This window comes from Opisthocomus hoazin, chromosome 1 (assembly GCF_030867145.1).
Source record: "Opisthocomus hoazin isolate bOpiHoa1 chromosome 1, bOpiHoa1.hap1, whole genome shotgun sequence".
NCBI lineage: Eukaryota > Metazoa > Chordata > Aves > Opisthocomiformes > Opisthocomidae > Opisthocomus > Opisthocomus hoazin.
The window spans coordinates 147,705,152-147,725,075 of record NC_134414.1 but is presented as its reverse complement, the minus strand read 5'-3'; the positions used below and the strand labels follow the sequence as shown (position 1 = coordinate 147,725,075).

At 40.6% G+C, this 19,924-nt stretch overlaps 1 protein-coding gene across 9 annotated transcripts in view; it reads left to right on the top strand.

Annotated features, from left to right (window-relative positions):
- Positions 1-19,924, top strand: part of CALD1 (caldesmon 1) — a 200,971-nt gene that overhangs the window by 174,924 nt on the left and 6,123 nt on the right. For all 9 annotated transcript variants that reach the window (XM_075440680.1, XM_075440690.1, XM_075440653.1 and 6 more), the window contains 7 exons: positions 2,082-2,230; positions 7,025-7,238; positions 8,876-9,016; positions 16,178-16,221; positions 16,310-16,388; positions 18,677-18,814; positions 19,794-19,889. In XM_075440680.1, the coding sequence (XP_075296795.1) occupies positions 2,082-2,230; positions 7,025-7,238; positions 8,876-9,016; positions 16,178-16,221; positions 16,310-16,388; positions 18,677-18,814; positions 19,794-19,889 (861 nt within the window). The remainder of the gene's footprint in view (positions 1-2,081; positions 2,231-7,024; positions 7,239-8,875; positions 9,017-16,177; positions 16,222-16,309; positions 16,389-18,676; positions 18,815-19,793; positions 19,890-19,924) is intronic.

The following is a 19,924-nucleotide window of genomic DNA, read 5'->3' as shown; positions in this document are numbered from 1 at the left end:
GATTTCAATTAGGATGTAAGAGATATGACCCTCCGCAGTAGACTTTAATACATCAGGCAGCTGGAAGTATTGGCTTTATAATGTCACTTAGAAAGGTCTTGATGAAAATCTCAGCAAAGGAAATCCTATGCTCTCAAAATCCCAGCACAGATATCCCGGCATGTGAAATCTTGCAGCAGTCAACATTGCTGGTTTCAGTGTCATCCTGACAGGGACTGAAGGGTTAACAGGTTGCTGACAGACAGCAGAGATTTTTGCTGTGAACATGATTACTAGCTATAATCTTGCCCAGATCTCGGAGCACCCAAGAGATATTACTGTCTGATGGCATTCATTAGGCTCAATGAATAGCTCTGGTTGTCTCAGCCCAGCTCCTAGAAAACAGAAAATCATTCCTGGAGGCTACTAGTAATAATGGCCTTGTTTGCTAGCAGTTACAGCATCATGGCCAAAGAATGCATGGTCATGGAAACTGAAATCCTGTCTTGTCCGTCATGGCTAAAACCGGTTGGCAGGAGAAGGTGGGGAAATCCTGCACTGCCTCTGCCTGCTCTCAGGACAGAGCAAATGCCTCTGCGGGTCGTGTCCAACATCCCTCACGAGTGGCAAATTTCCTCGAGTAGTTTAACCACCCAGTACTCACTTGTAGTGTGTGCCATCTTGGAATTGTCCATCTTATCAGTTTCTGTGAGCAAGCAAACAGGCCCCAGGTAAAGTCAGAGGCTGACTTTGGGACTTCACTCAGCAGCTTAATTCAACACCTTAGGAGGATCTTGACTTTGAAGACTGTGAACTCATCCTTTATTGGTAAAGATATTGCGTCTCCACAAGTTCTTCTTTGATTTGATTTGTCTGTATGCGCATTAGATTTTTATTTCAAGGTGCAGCTTGGAACACCATACAAGCAGTTGTGTTACGGAAGCAGGACTGTTACGGAAGTTCTTTTTCTTTGTAGTTAGCAAATGGGATGGCAACAGGCTTCCAAGGGACAACAGTATATTCTTCTAGAAGTCTTCATATGAATATTTCACAGACATTATTTCTTGCTTGCCAGCTAGAATCTTCCTCCAACATGGTAAAGCTGGAAAAAAAAAATAAAAAAAAATATTCTGGAAGTATATGTTTCATCTGCTACTGTTGAAAGTTTATTTAGGCTGGTAGCCTAACTGAGTGGGAATAATTCTACCTGAGGATAAAGAACTTAAATCAGTCCATATCCTCCTCCTCAGCATCTAGCCATGACTCAGCATGCTGGGATCAGGCCTACTGTGGTATTGCTAAATACTTCAAGCTCATAACTCTGGAGGAATACTGGAGAGTGAAATCCATGAACTAAGTATACTTGACTACTATTAAGATTTATAGGACAAAGCTTTGTAAGGCTGTAGGGAATTTTTCCTCTGATGCTTCGGTATTCTTTTTTATTCTTCATAGGATTAAATATTCATGTCTGATAACACTATCTATGACTAGCCCCTGGTAGGATTTTGCTTTTTGTCAGAGGAAGTTTTACCGTGATGTAAAGACAATTTTGTGTTTTGGCCATTATTCTTACAATACTAAAGTATCCATCTGCTATGATGCTGGAAAGAGCGTGAACTTTGTCAAGCAAACTTGACAAACGGTGAAGTTCATGTGTTATTTTTATTACAACGATGCTGTAAACCTCGTACCAAGAACATCTCAACAAGCCTAGTTCCAACAAGTGAATGATGCTGTAGCAGGAGAGAAGAGGGCTGGGGTGCCTCAGTGGGGTGCAGATGCAGAATGAAGCAATGTGGTAGCATAGTCCCACAGCCACAACAAACTTTCACAGAAGACTGATAATTTCACGCAAGATGTTTTCATCTTGAATTCAGATCAGGATGGCAGAGTGGTGGTTGGTCACAATTTAGAGATTTACAGACTACTCCTGCCATAAAGCACATAAACATTTTGAAGACAGCTGCTTAGTCAGTCATTAATTCCAAGAAATCTGTGTTCCTCAACTGTTATTTAGACTCATTGTGCCTCATAGTGACTTCTTTTTTGTTTGTTTGTTTCTTGTTTTTGTTCTATGATTTACGGTATCTCCTGAGCAGGTAAAAGATGACAAGGATAAAGGAAAAGCACCAAAAGAAGAAATGAAAAGTATCTGGGATCGTAAGAAGGGATTTCCTGAACAAAAAGCACAGAACGGAGAACGTGAACCCACTGCCCCAAAACTTAAATCTACTGACAAAGGTTTTGGGTAAGTTCCAAGTAAGCACTGGGCTTGCTTATGTTATAGCAGAACAGGGATCCATCTCTGGGTCTCTGCTTAATAGCCTTGCAGCAGCTGAGTAGAAGGCAACTTTGGAGTAGCTGGCAACATCAGCAGAGGCTCTAGAATTCACTGGGTTGTAGGTATGAATTAAGACCGTTGGCCTATTTTCTAATGAACTGCCTCCACATTGTTGCAGGAACAAAACAAAGTACAGAAAGCAGATGTAAGTAGCCTTGCTCCTTCAGCAGAGACAAGTGGCTTGTTTTTGGTCTGCGGGGGCTTTCCTTCCTTGAAGGACATTGATTTCCAATATCATCCCAGAGGCTAATAATAACAACAGCCCAGATTTTGCATTCTCTAATTTTTTTTAAGTTAGATCTCTACCTTTACTGAAGTAACCTATTTCCAATTACCCATCTGCTTTTAATCAGACTCTGGATATCAGTATGGAGCACAATCCAGCTGGTAACTCGTGAAACAGCTTCTCTCTTTGTTTCAAGGCCAACCTTGAAATTAATGGCTTCTCTATTAAAGTGATTTTTCAGTTAGGTGAAAACCTCTCCTAGAAAAAATGCTCTATTTTTTGTTTTTTTATGAGCTGTATCACAGTTTGATTTTTATTTTTCTTTTCAAGGAAATATTGGCTTTATGGCTACAGTGCGAAATTCAATGAAGGTAAAAAAATTCTAGTGAAAAGTTTATTAAAAAAGGATCTGCCTGCTAAATGGAGGGGATACATGAAGCAGACCAGAAGTTCTTCCTTTTAGCAGAAAAACAGGAATGAATAGATTAGAAATCCATTTTTTTTTTCCTTCTGCAGCTCTCTTCCTCTTTTACACTGACATAGGCAAAGAAAAGGTTAATCTCTCCAGGCACTTTGAGAAATCTGTGCATGGCAGATGGGATTTGCTGTTGTATCTCAGCATTCCCCCATGTGATTCTTCCGGGAAAAACAAAGTTTCTCAAAATAAAATGCAGTTTAAAAGTCCCTGGAGACACCCTGACCTAAGGCCAAAAGACAGACAGAGATGGAGATGGAATAGCAGGAAATCATCCTTGCTCAGAACTGTCCTGCTTCATGACTTGGGTCACATCATCAATAACATGAGAATGGTTTTCTAAAAATATTTTTGTTGTCTTTTCATTTGCTTCACTTCCTGTGGGAGACAGGCCTGAGTGGCAACATGTAGATTTGAGTTTCCACTCCTTTTTTTTTTTTTTTCTGTTTTTCTTCTACTCTTTCCCAAATGTGGGAAGAAGTCTGTTTAATAGCCTTTTATCATCTGAGTAGAAGGCTTGGTCTGGCAACATCAGCAGAGGCTCTCGTGTTCGTTGGGTTGTTAGGTACAAATTAAGGCTCTTGGCCTATTTTCTAATGAACTGCCCACACATTTTTGGGCTTTGTTTGAAACTATCTTTCTTCTTGTTTTCACATGAATAGATCAGATACTGGTTACAAAGCATGTAACTTAGCCAACTCTCAGTGGTGAGGACTGAGAATAAAATAGGGTAGTGGAGGCTGAAGAAAAATCTTATCTGCGTCTTGTTCGTCTACGTCAGTCAGCAAGAGAAATTCAGAATAAAAACCCATTTTATGGCTTCCCCTTCCCATCTAACCTCCCACCTACCTTCCTCCCTATTCTCATATAGGACTGCAAAAGTCCTAAATATGTTGTAACAAGTTTTTTTTCACATTGTTCTGACATTTTTGGCTCCCACAGACTACTTTTTTCCTTTTCCTCCTTGTCTGAAAGCTGGCAACAAACTTCATTTCTTAGCACCAAAGAGGTGCTTACGAAACTCTTCCTCCACCCAGGATCTAATTACCCCAGTGTCGATAGTAGGGAACAGAGATTTCCAGAATCTGTTGAAAACAGGGGAGTTTGGGAGGTGGAGGAAAACAAGGAGACTTACTGCCAGTATATTGTTTGCTATTTTATATTATGCAGAACCAGTAGGGGAAGTCCTGTAAGCTGCACGAGAATAAAATAAGCTAGAAACTTTAAATACCCTTCTTTGTAAGGAGCACAAAATAGTCACCTGAGGTGTCCAAACAAAAATGTTAAGACTAGATTCTACCTTGGACTTTTATCAGTTGAAAGCAGAGGGTAGCTGTTATTTTACTGGGGCTATCTGCACTGCAGTCACTGAGGACTAACCTTTCTTCTGTGCTGATATAAAACAGTGGCTATCTGTCAAGAGAATCTTGGCAAATGTTGTGTTCTTAGTTACGTTAATTCTGAGGGCTGAGTATTGGCCCATGCCAGGGATATCATAATGTCTACCAGAAGTGACGTCTTGCATCTTCTTTGGGCCCGAAGCTTGTAGGTCTTTGTGGGCTGACAGCACAGACTTCAGAGACCAAGAGGCAAAAAAAAAAAGCCTATAGAGGCTACAACCTTGCAATGAAGCAGGAAAGCCTTAAAACAGGGATTTCTCATGGCCTGTGCAGGATAGATGCACTGCATCCTTAGAAATACTTAGTGCCTTATAGAGGCTTGTGGAGCATTTTGGGTTCTCAGTATCTCTACAAACTGAATCCAAGGAATTTCAGGCTGGACACCCAAAATCATAACTCGCACCTCAGGCAGTGGTCCTTGCTTTGTTTTTGAATGGGCTAAATGAAATTTCAAATAAAGTTTGCAGTATTTACTCACAATGCTTTAGTTAATTGTATATGGTTTTTTCATTAAAAAATCATGTGTTCCTTTCTTCAATTAGACACCACTATCTGATGCAAGCCCTTATTCGTGACCATGTACATTAACTTGATGCTTATAGGGGAGAGTCATCTTGTGGTTTTACTTTCACGGTTTAAGTGATTCCACTGCAAAAACAGAGGAATAGGGCCCGGAGCAGAAAAGCATTGCGATAAGGTGATATTAAGGAAATGTATATTATGTACTTGTAACTCTGTGTTAGAAAATCAGGCATGAGAGTGTACTTGGGCTACAGACATTCACAGACCCCAGGGACATGTTTTTTTTCTTTAGCTTTGCTTTGTGATGTTACATTCTTGCATAAAAAAGACTTTCTAAAACCAAGTAAACACATTGCACAGTAAGTGCCAGGTCCTACTGCTGTAGTGTTGAACTTGCATAGATGATGTACAGCATCCGAATTTGCATAATACCATCAGTTTGGTTATGCTATTTTGCCTTATGTTTTTTAATAATACAATTCCTAAATCATGCATGCCTCTCTAGAACTGAATTTCATCCAACTTTGTAAGATTATGTAGGGGCAGAGGATCCTGTGTTAGTAGATTCTGCTGTGATGTTGAAACCACAGATAATTCAACTCTGCTCCTGCAACCTATTTTGTATGGTTAACTCTGTCTAGATGAGGCATCTGAATGAAGAGCACCTTTGCAGGACTGGGTGTGGTTCACCAGCTTGCAAATTTATATTATATTTATTCTTTATGTTGTCATCTCTAATCTGATCGTCTCTAACAGTTATTGTTATTGTTGGAATGCTTAATTTATACTGTCTTGTGGTATTATACTCTGCAACACTCTGGTTGCATTAATAAAGTCATTAATATCCAGCTTTTTAAAATGCCAATAGAACAGAGCAGAAAGTTTTTTAAAAAATCCTTCAGTATATTCCCTTTCTGTCTCTTGTGGATAGCACACTGATACTTCTTAGGTACCTATCTCCTTGTCAGCGGTAATATTAAACTCTCTCAGGGAGCAGACGTTTGTCTGAACACTGGTGTGGTAATTATTTAACTAGGTGATGCTATCTGACTCTTTTGAAAGTACGCACTTCACCTATACAAATTCTTGTGGGGTTTTGGGGGGTTTTTTGTATTCTTTCTATCTTCCTAATATATTACAGCTGGGTGGAAAACTTCTGGTTTTCTCCTGTGGAGAGTTGCCATTAATAAATAATCTCCAGTTCCTTAATAAAAAGTCATATTTTTCCTGGAAAATGTCAGCAAAAGACTTGATGAACTTTTCTGTTCATACAGACTGTGAGAATTCCAGTGATAGGTGTTATACATGAGACAAGAACCTTTTTAGATTTTTAAGACACTGTTGAAGTGGTAAGATTCTTGTAACCTTCTCTTGCCTCCTTCTGTTTTCTCCAAGTCAAGTAACTTCTTCTGTCCCCAAAAATGCCTGTATTTTTCTAGAGGATTTATTAAAAAATGCTTGCCTTTGAAAGCAAAGGATTAGTGTGTCTTTTATTACACAAAACAGAGCACAATATTTTTGCTACAAGTTTTTTATATGTAAATTTATCTTATTTAGAATTAACAGAGAGGAATTAGTTATGGCTTTCCATTGCTTGGTTTTCTGTTTGAAATATAATATGCTTTTCGAAGTGTTTCCTCTGTACACAAGCTGCAGAACAGAGGTGTGAAACTGTAACAGATTACTGTATACCAGAGAGATGGTGATGAGATATGATACCTCTTGCTGAAGTTACATGAGATGCTAAATATTTCAAGCTCAATTACCGAATTCTCTTAAAAATGGAACTGGCCTGAGTTCTCAGGCGGGGTGGTGCAGCTCCTGTGCATACAAGGACACGAGAGACTCCTTCCTCACTGGCAGTGGATGGGAGAGGTGCTCCTTGTAGTATCCCAGCCTAATAACTCCTGAAGAAAATGTTTTGGGCCTGTTGCAGTTTGCCAGGAGTGAAAGGTCTTATAAGGCAATATCTCTGAGTGCCAGGCTCTCATGCTGCTGGTGAGTGCACGGCAGCGGGTGTCTTCGGCCAGGAAGGGAAAACCCGTGGTGCATCACCTTCCCTTTCATTTCTTTCCCAGCCGCTCCAATTTGAAAGGGACCACAAATGCTGAGGAAGCAAAGCTGGGGTCTCAGGTCGAAGCTGGGAAGTTTGACAAGCTGAAGGAGAAGCAGCAGGAGGCGGCTGTAGAGCTGGATGAACTGAAGAAAAGACGGGAGGAGCGCCGGAAAATCATGGAGGAAGAGGAGCAGAGGAAGAAGCAGGAGGAGGCTGAGAGAAAAGCCAGAGAAGAGGTAAGCATAAAATATGAAGTATTGGATTCTGTTGTTATTCGCTTGTTGTTACTGCTTGACTTCCACTGGCCTTGCATTAGTCGGTAACTCTTCACAGCAGTGCCTGCACAGACACTTTTAGACAAGAAGTTGGTGGGGCTGGAGGTTGATGGGTCTGTATTTAACAAAAAGGTGGAATAAGGCCATGGGAGACTGACTCATAGGTGAGGAAGGAGCATGCGACAAGTTAGACAAGACCAAACCCAAGCATGCAGGCCAAAGTGTGCTGCTTCTTCTTGGGTCTGATGTTGCTGTGTGGGGAACTGCTGCTGTGACTTTGCTTCAGATTGCACCCTTTATCTGGGCCTTCTGGGTTGTGTGCTTTTCTGGGCATCGCTGTTTCTTAGTGGCTGTCAGGAGATGGTCTGTCACAACAGACCTTTGTTTCAAATACGCTACCCAGCATAAAAATCACCACATTTTCTAACCTTCAGATCTAACTGCAGGTGTGCCATATTTGACATCAAGTGACCACATCACATAGATGCTGTAGTGAGGACCTGAGATAAAACATGCAGTCATCCAGGGTAGAAACAAGTGTTCTAGTTCTAGCCTCAGGAAAGACAGGGCTCCAATAAACATCGTCATAAGTCAGGATTTAATCTGCGATAGTTGTGTATTTCTCATCTTCTTGGGGATAAAAAATGTTTGGGGCAGTGTTAAAACCATAGAGTTCTTATTTTATTCAGGTGTCTTTTTGATATTAGACAAATTGAATTACAAAACACGTGTCAAAATTCCTCTGCTGCAGATGAGCTGGAATGTTGATGTTATATAGAGTTACTATGGGCTAGATTTCATTAGGAAGACATTCTTGTCTATTTAAATATTGAGTACCCAAGCACATCCGTTTGCTTGTCCTTCCTCTGCCAAGGGACTCTGTAAATAGGATTACCAACTCTCTGGTGCATCATTTAGGAATCTTAGTTGCTTGGAAAACAAATGGTAGAAGAATAGTCATAGCGTTTGGTAGCTGAATGCCAGTTGCTTTAATACACTAAGCTCTTTACAATAGGACTCCATAGATGCTGAGATTGCACAATGCCTTGCTGGTCAGACCCTGCTGACCAGCACTCACAGTGGTTGTGCTTTGAGGGCTTCTAGTCTGACTTGTAGCTTATGAAGTAAAACATCATCTTACCTATTTGGAGTGAAAACTGTAGGCATTTAATCTTCACTTCTTTGGGCACCTATTGATTTTTCTTTGTGAAGTATTAGCCTTCGCACAATGAGTGACAGAATAGATGGACAGAGGTACAGTACCAAGATGATGCACGAGGATACAGAGAAACTGAATTTGAGTGTTTTTATAAATGTGCTTTTTTCTCTCTGTAAGTGGCACTATATGGCAATAAATCCGGTGACCTCACTGTGAGGAGACACTAAAGCAGCACAGACTAGCTCTCTTCCCTGCTTCCTCAACACTGTAATGGATTAGCAGCTATACGTTTCTAGATTTCAGATAACTCACTGAACTTTTTTTTGACTGGCATAAAAATCTGTTCCTAGAAAATTTAGTAAATGTTTGCAGGACTGCAAAGCCATGTAATGATGATGTAGTTTCTGAAAGAATAATCGACCGTTTGTATTTTTTTAAGGAGGAGAAGAGGAGGATGAAGGAAGAAATTGAAAGAAGGAGGGCTGAAGCTGCTGAGAAACGTCAAAAGATGCCAGAAGATAGTGTATCTGAAGACAAGAAGCCATTTAAATGTTTCAGTCCTAAAGGTTCATCTCTCAAGGTAACCTCCCCACTAACATCTATATAGTACATGAAAAGTAATGGGGTTTCAGTACAAACCAACAGCCAAACACCAAAGCAGTGTGGAAATACTCTGAAATCTACCTTAGTAATGAAACCTTTAGTTGAAAGACTTCATTCATTGGGATGACTGAAAAACAGAGATACCTTCTAAAAATAGAGTCTAGACTGGGAGTTACCTGTTGATGAAAACTGCCCAGAAAGGATCCTGACCTTCAAGAGAAAATTATTTTTGGAACTTAAAGATGTATTACTGTGTTGATTTTCAATGTTAATTTATTATAGAAGTGCTTTGTGAACTTGTGTAAATGAAGATCACAAATGTTCTCTCTCTCCTTCCACACCCACAATTACTTTCTTCCTTGCCAGATTTCTTTAAGTATATTCAGCCTAATCATCATTAATTGAAACTGCCCCATATGGGAGTTCTAGCTTATGTCTAATCCCCTTAAAAATAGCATCTAGAAGTGCTGGGCTGGATTTCATTTTCTTACGTAAGAAGAAGAAAAACCTTTCTCTTGCTGCAGGAATTTCTAAGTGGTCTTCTGTGGCCTATATTATATTGGAAGCCAGATAAATCAATTAAATGGTCTTTCAGCATGGAAGATGAATCCTGGCCCCACTGAAATTATTGGGAACTTTGTTTTGGTATTCAGTCCAGTTGCTTTCTCAGCTCAAGCACAAACTACAGATCTATTAATCGTTTTCAATTATCTTTTCTTTTTCTCATTTTGTGCCATTAGTCATTTAACAATCCAAAATGTTTGTCAGAAAAGCCCCCTTAGTGGGCACTAGGAGAGAAAAGAACCAGGCAGGAGGTCATCAGGTAGGAGCTCATTGGACCGCGAAGTGAATCTCCATGGGATTAAGAACTGTATTTGTTGAGTGACAAACTGCATTTTGTCAAAATTACATTTCTGCTCACAGATATCCACACTTTGAACCGATCTGGAGCTTTAGCCCTGTACTGTTTTGTAGTAAATAGAGTGTCCAGATGCTTTTGACTCGATTTGCCTTTTACTGCTCAGACACATCTGAACCTGAAATACAAGGACAGAGTGCGTACAATTCTAAATGAAGATTGCCAAACTTCATGATTGCCTCCTATTATATAAACCTGGTCCTGCCCTTTCAGTTGCAAAAGACCATGTCAATAACAGACACCAGAAATGCACAGCTTCTTCCCAGCTCTCCTGGGAGGGCTTCTTTTTTTCTTTCTGTTTATTGAGGTGCCTTTTATGGCATACATTTAGAGCTTTAGTTCACAGATCACTCAGAAGAGAGGAAATTATACTTGAAAACACATAACAGAAAGACGCATATCATAATTTTGGGGAGAGTGGGGAAAAAACACTGGATTTGGAAGGAGGTTAATGGCTTTCAGGGAACTTTTGGACTGATGCTACACTACTCAGTGTATTTTTAGAGGAAAACTGGAATTATCCAAATGTCATTAAAAATCCAAGGTCCATTTTTTTTTTATGATGATAATTGCTACTGGTTCTTACGGCTTGTTAGGTAATTGTTGTTTGTTACAGAAACTAATATATGCAACTCTGTACACATTTTTCCTCTTTCTGTGTTTGTCTCTCTAAGAAATTAGTGATATTGTACATATTCCAGTCTGGAGTCTGTGGGTGGCCAGAGTAGATTTGTAATACTGTTAAATTACACTCCATAAACTGTTTCTTGGCCTTCTGTGGTCAATAGCTGAGGAGAGAATAATCTCATTTTAATAACCTGGTTTTAAATTTGATGTCAAACTTCAGTTTTTAGAAAACAGTACATTTTGCTACCTTTCATTTATACAGACTTCTCAGGCTGGACTAACCTGGTTGATGCGCAGCTTTCTTGCTGCCTGTTATGCACTGCTCAAGTTATCTTTTGACTTGTAAAGCATCTGGCACATATTTTCTCCCTTTATGAATGTACCATCTGGTTCGAAGTGTCATGAGTCATGTGAGAACCCTAAATACACAATTGTGGGTGGGCGGTTGGAATTAATAATGAAAAAAGGGAGGATCAGTATTAAAATACTGTATGTGCACATTCTGACTTCTCCTAGATCACAGTCTGGCAAAGCATCTTCTTCTCCTTCCTTGTCCTTCCTGATGTGCTAAGTTTTTGGGAAGAAGTAGTTGTTCCTGTGAGTGACTTAGATGAGAAAAGTAGGGCATGCTGTTTACCAAGTGAACTACAAGAACAAAGGAAAGAAGGGAGATAAACTGAAAAGGAATGAGGCATATTACCATCTCCTGCACACTGCATTTATCCATCAGGCAGGGCAGGGATTAGCATGACATGCAGACTCAAAATTGAGAGGCCAAGGTGTGCAACTCATCTCCAAGTATTACATGGCTTACGGATGCACATATATAAATGTATGCATACAAACACAGACATGATATACATACATGCTTATATTTAGAAAGAACTACTGTGTTTATCTAGTCCTCTAAACCTTTTATCCATCTAGACCTCTAATAGTCTAGTCCATCTAGACTTCTAATAAATCACAGCCTACACAGTGTGGACAACTCTTCTTGTTTTAACTGTTAAACATGATATTTCCCTGAAATCTGAGAAACTACTTCAGCAGAACTACTGCAGCAGCATGGAGTCCTCCCAGTGACAGCACAAGGGCTGGTCATTTCCGAGAGAAGAGTGAGGTGGAAGCATGCAAAGTAAATACAGGCCAAGTTCATCACTAGCTCAAGGACAGAAGGAGCTTGGATTTCTCAGGGCTGGTGGAGTCCCTGTGGGCAGTAGCAGCAGTACCAAACCTCTGTTCAGCATTCTGCCCAATCCTTGGTGTTTTTGTTTTTCATTTTTTTTTTTGTAAGGACAAGCTCTAGAACAACCTCTGCTGCTCTCCCATCCCACCTCTAGCTCATCCTTTCCCTAGTTTAGTTCACACAAATGGTGCTGCAGTAGAAGAATCGGATTTCCTGCATAATCTTAGTTCATTTTCCTTTTTAGACCAGTTTGTTCCTTGTGTTTTCTTTGGGAAGGAGTGTTACAGACTTCTTGTATAACTGTTCTCCAGGTTAATCAGGAGAGAACAGGATATTTCAATACAAAGTCTCCTCTTGGGAGTGAGATCCACCACTACAGAAATGCAAAAGCAGTTAGGCGTTCAGGGGAGGAAGCAATGACAGGAGGCTGGGAGTCTGGGATATCTTCTGGTTTTGCAGAAAATGTGTCCTGGGAAACATGGGCTGATCTGACAGCCTGCTCTCTCTGCAAGGCAATGCTGAAGATAAACCAGGAGATAGGACTTTTCAGGGCTTGAGATTTTTTATTTTTCTTTCCTTAAAGACCTGTCTTGTCCTATCTCATTGTTGCTCTCAACACCTGACAGCAGGAGGAGTGACTGGAAAGAATTAGACTCTACACAAGCATTTCTTCCTAGATGAGCTCCTCTTGCAGCAGAGGGAAGATAGAGTGGTAAGCACAGGATGTGCGACATTTGTTTCTTCCCCATCTTTGATGCTGATGACAGCACTCTAGTCTGGCAGGTAAACTGGAGTAAATTGGTGCACTCTGTGCAGGTGCTGCTGACAGCAGGATAAAGCCTAACTGTGCTTAATGAAGCAAAAGAGTATGTGAGCCACTCAGGCAGGATAAGGAGAAGCTACTTTATTCCTGGGGACTACCACCCAAAATGGATTTCCACCAGGTTCTTCCACCTGTTGGATATGAGGCAAAATCATAATACAGGGATTTCTTATTTTTATTTGCATTTCTTATTCCCCTTCCTCCTTGACCCATATTTTGAGAAGAATTTCGATGTGTATCAATTTACAACACTTTCTGTTGGATGATATCCAATACACAGTTTAAAATTCCTAAGAATCATTTAATACCTTTGTATTAAACAAGTTTTACTGGGAATATGTATATGGTTTTTGTTTCCCAAGTCATTGGCTTAAATTGTGTCTTAACTCCTTCCTCTTCCACTATGTTACTGTTCTTGGCGAATGTACAGACAGAAGACAGTGCAGTTCGACACCCACAATTTAACTGCATTTTTTAACAAGAATTTCTCGCACAATCAGCTAACGAGACATGTCTATATAATATTGAATGTGGATACATACATACATATATCTCTGTATGACATCTTGCTTAATTTATTCCTTGCCACCTGTACATGCTGACCTTGGTGAGTAAGGCTTTTATCAGATGTGAGAATCCGCATGGTTTTGATTCATATCCAATGGTTTCATTTTGTCTGACTTTACCAGCAGAAGGGTAGGTGTACATCTAAGCATTTTGTTGTCTAATCTAAGCTTCTTTGGTATCTAATAGAGCGAAAGCCACCCTCGTTGGACAAGCCAATCCCACATTTCCTAGGGTGAGATGAGCTCCTCTGCCTGTATGCTGACTATAGAGGGAACCAAAATGAGTAGTTTTGACTAAATGCTTAACTTTCAAGTGACTGAGGTTAAGGACAGAGAGATGCAGTCTGACATCATGTGTTCTTTCTGGTTATAATGTAATTAGAGGCTAGCAGGTTGACTTTTTGGAGTACATGTGTGTTCTGTGCCAGAGGCTTTGGAAAGTAGTCCGTGGTGACAAAACATAGTCCCAAGCTATTTAACAAGATCCCATTATACTGAAGGCAGCAAAAAGATCATGCTTGTCGCTTGCTTTTAGATCGAGGAAATATCTTGCATTTTGTGCTAACCACCTTGCTTTGCCTATTTCTCTTGCAGATCTACTTTGTAATACTGTTTACTGTATGTGCCAAACATTTCAAATTCTTTGCATGGAGTTTGTGTGGTGTGCAGTGGATAAATGACCTTTAGAAGCTGCTGTGCAGTCTAAATGTATTTGACCCATACATTGAATATACATGTGTATACAGGTGTGTTTAAGTATATTCAATGTATGCTTCTGTTCTAAGCATACTGCATTTTGAGGAAGATGCCCTAGAACAAGTTCTCATATAAGCATGCAGAAAATGTGTTATACATCCACAAGGCACCTGCTTCCTTGGGAAGAGGACCATGTTCAGCTCTGAGGTTTGCTTCCTAACTCTGCTTTCCTGTTTAACTGATTTTCTGGTCTGCTTCCTCACTTTCCTGTTCTGAACAATACCTGACTTATTGCTGATACCACAGCAGGTGCTCTGAGAACTGCTGTTTCTAGCAGGTAAAGAATGACCCCATGCCTTCTTACTACAATCCCAAGAATACATGTCCCTCTTCCCCTCAACACATCCCCCCCCACACCAGCGCATACTGAAGCCAGGTTTTCGTGCTGTGTAGAAACATCTCTCCTTCCTGAACACAGGAAGACTGTCAAGAGGCTACTGTTGGGGTCTTTTAAGATCTGTCCCTTTTATAAGAATTTGAGTAGAATCTCAGTTCATCTGAACTAGGAGGTGCTGTAAATTAATTACTAGATGGCCAGGGTTTCACTGACGCAGTCAGCGAACGACCCGCTCATGCAGAGCAAGGGAGAAACCAGCGGCTCGTGTTGGCCCAGCTCATCGTTTTGGTGCGTTGCCGGTCGTGACCCAGCAATCAGCGCTGTGGGAAACTGTTCCTGCTGTACCATAGTCGAGGAGAGGCGATGCGCTGTAAGCTACCATCGTAGATCTGTTTAGCCTCTTTCAATTAAATAACGCACTTGCTCGTTTTACAGCAAAGCTGACTGCGTTTGCTCTGGGTGAAACGAGGTTGTGAGCTGCTGAGGGAGAGCCGCAGGCTGCTCAGCACCGGTGTGGATGGGTCCTGCCCGGTGTGTTGCTGCCGCCTGGTGACAACGGGGCCTTGGGACGGCTGGCAGAAATCTGAGCAAAGCTCCTTTCCACTCAGGGCTGTGTTTAGATCATACATTGGCAACTAAAACTGTTGAAGTAAATTGCTCTGTAAATTGTGTATATGTATTTTTTAGAGCTTTAGAGATGCCTTTGAGCTGGATTGATGCTAGCTGGAGTTCCTCCAGTGAGCTTTTTTGGCACATTCTGCACTGAAGTGAACTGCCTGAGTTTTCGCTTGTATGGGCTTGAGAAATAAAACACGCATGCCCTTTGATGGGATTGCTGTGGCATTCAGTATTCTGGGACAGCCTGGATGCTAAGGGCCCTGAAAAGAACCATTTAAAGGAATGGCTGTCATTGCCTTATTTTCAAGGCATGAATGCCACAGAAGTCATGTTAAAGTAACTTGGAAATGGACAATCCATACTGAGACCGGGGAATCCCCAGGAATCCAGCCAGGCTGATTAATAGACCTTTCCATCCCCTGGAACTGCTTGTGTATATTTTACTCTTAAGTGGAACTGTAGAGCCTGGGACAAGAAGTGGAAAAATACAATGTGGAAGAGACATGAAGTTCATTAAAGTATTTCTTGATCGAGAATGCAAATAGCTGCCCCCCCCCCATGAAATGTTTTAAAACTTTATTCAGGGTGGAGTCTTTTTGTTTTCAAATTATCGAGAGATTTGGCATACGTCTTGTGAGACCTTCACAATTCTTTTTCCCTGGAAACATTACAGTATTTTCCCATACACAGAGTAGAAAATAATGAGGAAATGTAAGATACCAGTTTGTCTAATAACAGCCAGTAGATATTGACTCAGCAGTGACCCTGCTGAACACGAGCAGAGTACAGTCTGATTGTTTTTTTGGAGCTCCAACTAAATTTTCAGTTTCCTGCAAAAATATGCGTGAGAGGGGGTGTGTGGCTGAGCTCCAAACCTGGCCTAGTCTCATGTCTCAACTCCGAAAAACTTTATTAAATATGCTGTCTGTCTCAAGACATACATACTTGCTCTTATGTGGGAGATATGAGGAAATTTGACATAGATTTTGTGAATATCAACCCCTTTCATAAGACAAACTTCCCTTTTCTCCTTTCTGTATCGGTGGTTTATTCTCTTGTTACAAATGAGGCACTGAAGAAACATGCAGGATGCAAACATTAATGCAGAAAATATATCCACCCTTATGAATCTGTGGCATAACAGGCTTTCAACTATAAACCCTGTGTGTGTCTGTGGTGATTTCTGTTGGAATGCATCTCTTTCAGATTGACCTGTTGACATTTAAAACGACATTTTAGCCTGGCCTTGTACAGACTGCCGGTCTATTAACTTTAAACTTACAGCGCTTGTTTCTCTCTTTTCTAGATAGAGGAGCGAGCAGAATTTTTGAACAAATCCGCTCAGAAGAGGTAAAGCAATAAAAGAGTAAGTTCAGTCAAACCAGTAGTGTCTAACTGAAGGGAATAATAAGTTCTTTTTTTTTTCTACTTCCTACAGTGGTACGAAACCCACCCACACGACAGCAGTTGTCTCAAAGATTGACAGTAGACTTGAGCAATACACCAGTGCAATTGAGGTAAGTTAATTCCAGATCACAATGGCTCTAGTTACTAATGGCTTTGGGGACTTCAATCAGCCTATGTTTTACTGTTCAAGAACTGCAGCGATTTTTGGTCACAAACTCTTTTTTTAATGTGACTTCAAGAACAAACACCTTGAGTCACACCTATAATCAGCACCTATAATCACACCTATAGTCACACCTATAATCAGCATCTAGATATACATCTAAACAGATCAGATTTGCGTCTTCCCTTTCATGCTACAATTTACTGTGCTTTGTGAGCTTGGAGTAGCCCTTGAAGGACTCAGTCAGCATCTCTTGAGGGACAGTCTCATCCTTTTCTTAGCTGATGAAAGTACTATCTGCAGAGAGCTGACAGTCATCCTGAGCAAAGCTGACTTAGCAGCTTATTAGGAGTGCAAGGAACTGGGCCTGTGTTGCTGGCTGCCACTTCAGAGTGAACTTCCTTGGCAGAGACAGATGCTTTAGTGAGCCTGGGGAGTTAACTAGTGACAAAGAAAAAACAGAATCAAAATAAAATGCAGAATTTGACCCCACGTGCTTTTGACAGGTAGTGGCCAGTAAAGGGCCTTGAAGCCAGAATTGAGGGCTTTTTCTGTTCATAGTCCAAGGGAAAATAGGTGTTTGGGTTTTTTTGTTTTGTTTTGGTTTGGTTTTTTTTAGCTGCTTTTATAAATCAGTGAGTACAGGCAATGTAAAAAATACTGGTTAATATAGCAGGCCCACTGGATTGGGTTGGTAAGTATCATGGGAATAGAATGGTGTAAAAGGGAATATTATCGTGATAGCTGTGATTAAGGTGTAGTACTTCTTCATTCCCTGCTGGATTTTTTTTTCTTCTCTTGTTCACATAGAGAGTCGAAGCACGGTATTCCATTAGGGTATTAATTGGTTAGGCTTTATTATCCTTTAACGTAAAAGAAACTTTAGTAACTAAAGATCAATTAACAAAGGCTTTTCTATGTGACTGCTGTCCATTTAATCTTTCTGCTAGGAAGCCTATCAGTGCTGGAGAGTTTTATACCGTGTGTCAGTTCCCAGTGAAAAAAGCACATTCATGACAGTGCTGAAGGCTCAGGCTTACATCCAGCACCTATGTCAAGATGAAGGTCGCTCAAAGCCCTCCATTAGAGATGAATGTCAGCATGGCGCACAGTAGTCCCCATATCATCAAAGTAGGAGCATAGAGCTTCTGTCCTCCCACTTCAATCTGTGTCTTTTCTGGATGAGACATTACCACTCTGGAGTGACCAAGGGCCTTAATTTGACACTGGGGTTTGATGTTAAACTCCTGAAAGAGAGTGGATGGGTTGGAGCCACAGCTCTGTCATAAGAAATCTATGTAATAGTCAAATCAGGGTTTGTCAGCCCATAAACACTGGGCTAGCCCACCCACCAGCTTATATTAAGTTCTTTAGTATTTTCAGTAGGGCTGTGCTAAGGTCCTGAGTTTTTATGCTGCGTTTAGATATTTAAAAGCATAGCTCTATGGCAAGGGACAGGCTGCGCAGCTTCACAGCTATATACAGCTCCCATCTGACCTGAAATTATTCCTTTGCTGAGTTTCTGATTTTTCCAAAATTTACCAAATCTGACTTGCTTTGCAACTAGACAGGCAAGGCCTCAACTCGTACAGGTTCTGATTCTCCTCAAATCTGTGTTATGTAAAATGCACAAGAATTCTGAACAGGAGGAGTCTGGTACAGTGTTTTTGGTAACCATCCAAAAGACACACTGCCAAAAAAACCCCAATTTCTCAATCCCCTACTCTTTAAAAAAACACCATATTCCAAATATACTATAGTTGCAGAAATTTAGTCCCAGAATCCCATGTTGTGAGGTTAAGTACATATGGAACATAGTCTGATGCTGACTGACAGAGCAGCCTTTTTCCTCTTCCTTATGCAGATAAGGATTTCCTTAACTGTGTCCCTGAAGGAACCATGCTTACAGGATGCAGGTGCTAAGACTTGAAAGAGGACAAACAAAAGCCTTGGAGCAGTTGTGTGCATAGTTATTGTCTGCTTTAAAAATGCAACAAATTCAAAACTCTAAGTGACTGCAGTTTTCATAACTGGTCGTGTCAAGGGTGCAACTGCGGATCAAAACCAGGAGAGTCTCAGTGTCATCTCCTGAGCTGGGTACTCCTTTCCGTCTTTGCATGTTCATCCCTAGAACCATGTACAGCTGCTGCATTCCCCAGCACTGCCCCAGAGCCAAACCATCCTGCAACTCCAGCTCTTAACGCTAAACACCAACAGGCCTCAATTCTTCTGCAGGGCACAAAGGCTGCAAGACCAGCTAAGCCAGCAGCCCCCGACCTTCCTGTTCCAGCTGAGGGTGTCCGTAATATCAAGAGCATGTGGGAGAAAGGGAATGTTTTTTCATCACCCTCTGGGACAGGAACACCAAATAAGGTATGTGTTTAATTTTACATAAAAATTATAAAGAATTATGTTACAGAGCTGACCTTGCCATTCATATTCCCATGAGTAAGCCTGGCTGCTCCTGTTGACATCGCTCATGAAGAATATCCCAAAGGATCCTGAGGTCCTCGGAAACCCACAAAATCGTGTGGCTGCAATAGCGAGTACAATGGAGGAATTTAGTGACATACTGAGCTAAGTTATGAGACATTCCAGAGCCACATCAGATATCTTAGACAAATATATCTGGGTAGTTCAAGCGGAGTACAAAGAAATTATTTATGTTGCGAAAAATTCTTTTGGGGAGCAGGGGAGGATTACGTAGGCAAGATAATGATGATGTTTTATAGATAATGCATAGAAGCATTCCTGAGACCTGTATCTTTTTTACTTAAATCCTTAAGACAACATTTCCTTTCTATAAATTGATGAGAGTTGATGAGCATTCATCACAGCCAAAAAACAGAGCCATGGATTGCAAGGGGTTATTATAGCCATGAAATGTCAGTAATTTGGTCTAACCTTTTAAAGATTTATTTTAAAGATTTAAATTTTAGGCCACATAACCTCTCTATTTTGTTCTTTTTTGAAAAATTTTAATTTAACAAAGCAAAAATGTAGACTTAGACTGATGTCTCTTCTTTCAGGCTAAAGATTTTTTTCTCCTTGGAGTTTGGGATTATGACAGAAACAGCAGGTTTATGTCTAACATTTATTCCTGGGTTAGCACTAAAGTGGAAATGATTTTGTCAGCCCACACTTATCATTACTGAAAGCTAGAGGGTAGTAGTACTGTGTAATTCGTAGGGACAATATCTTCAGAGCGCACAGGATGACTCTCAGCTAGCTATAGTCTTAGTGAGGACCTGTATATTAAATTCAGGCTTGGCTTTATTTTTAAATCTAAACTGTGGAAAACACAGTAAAAGTTATTCTGAAAGTCTTCTGATTAGATTTTATGATTTTGCAGGAAACCGCTGGACTGAAGGTTGGTGTCTCCAGTCGTATCAACGAGTGGTTAACCAAGACCCCAGAGAGCAACAAAGCAGCTGCTCCAAAACCTTCTGTAAGTAAACCTGCAATAACCATCTCTTCAGTAGG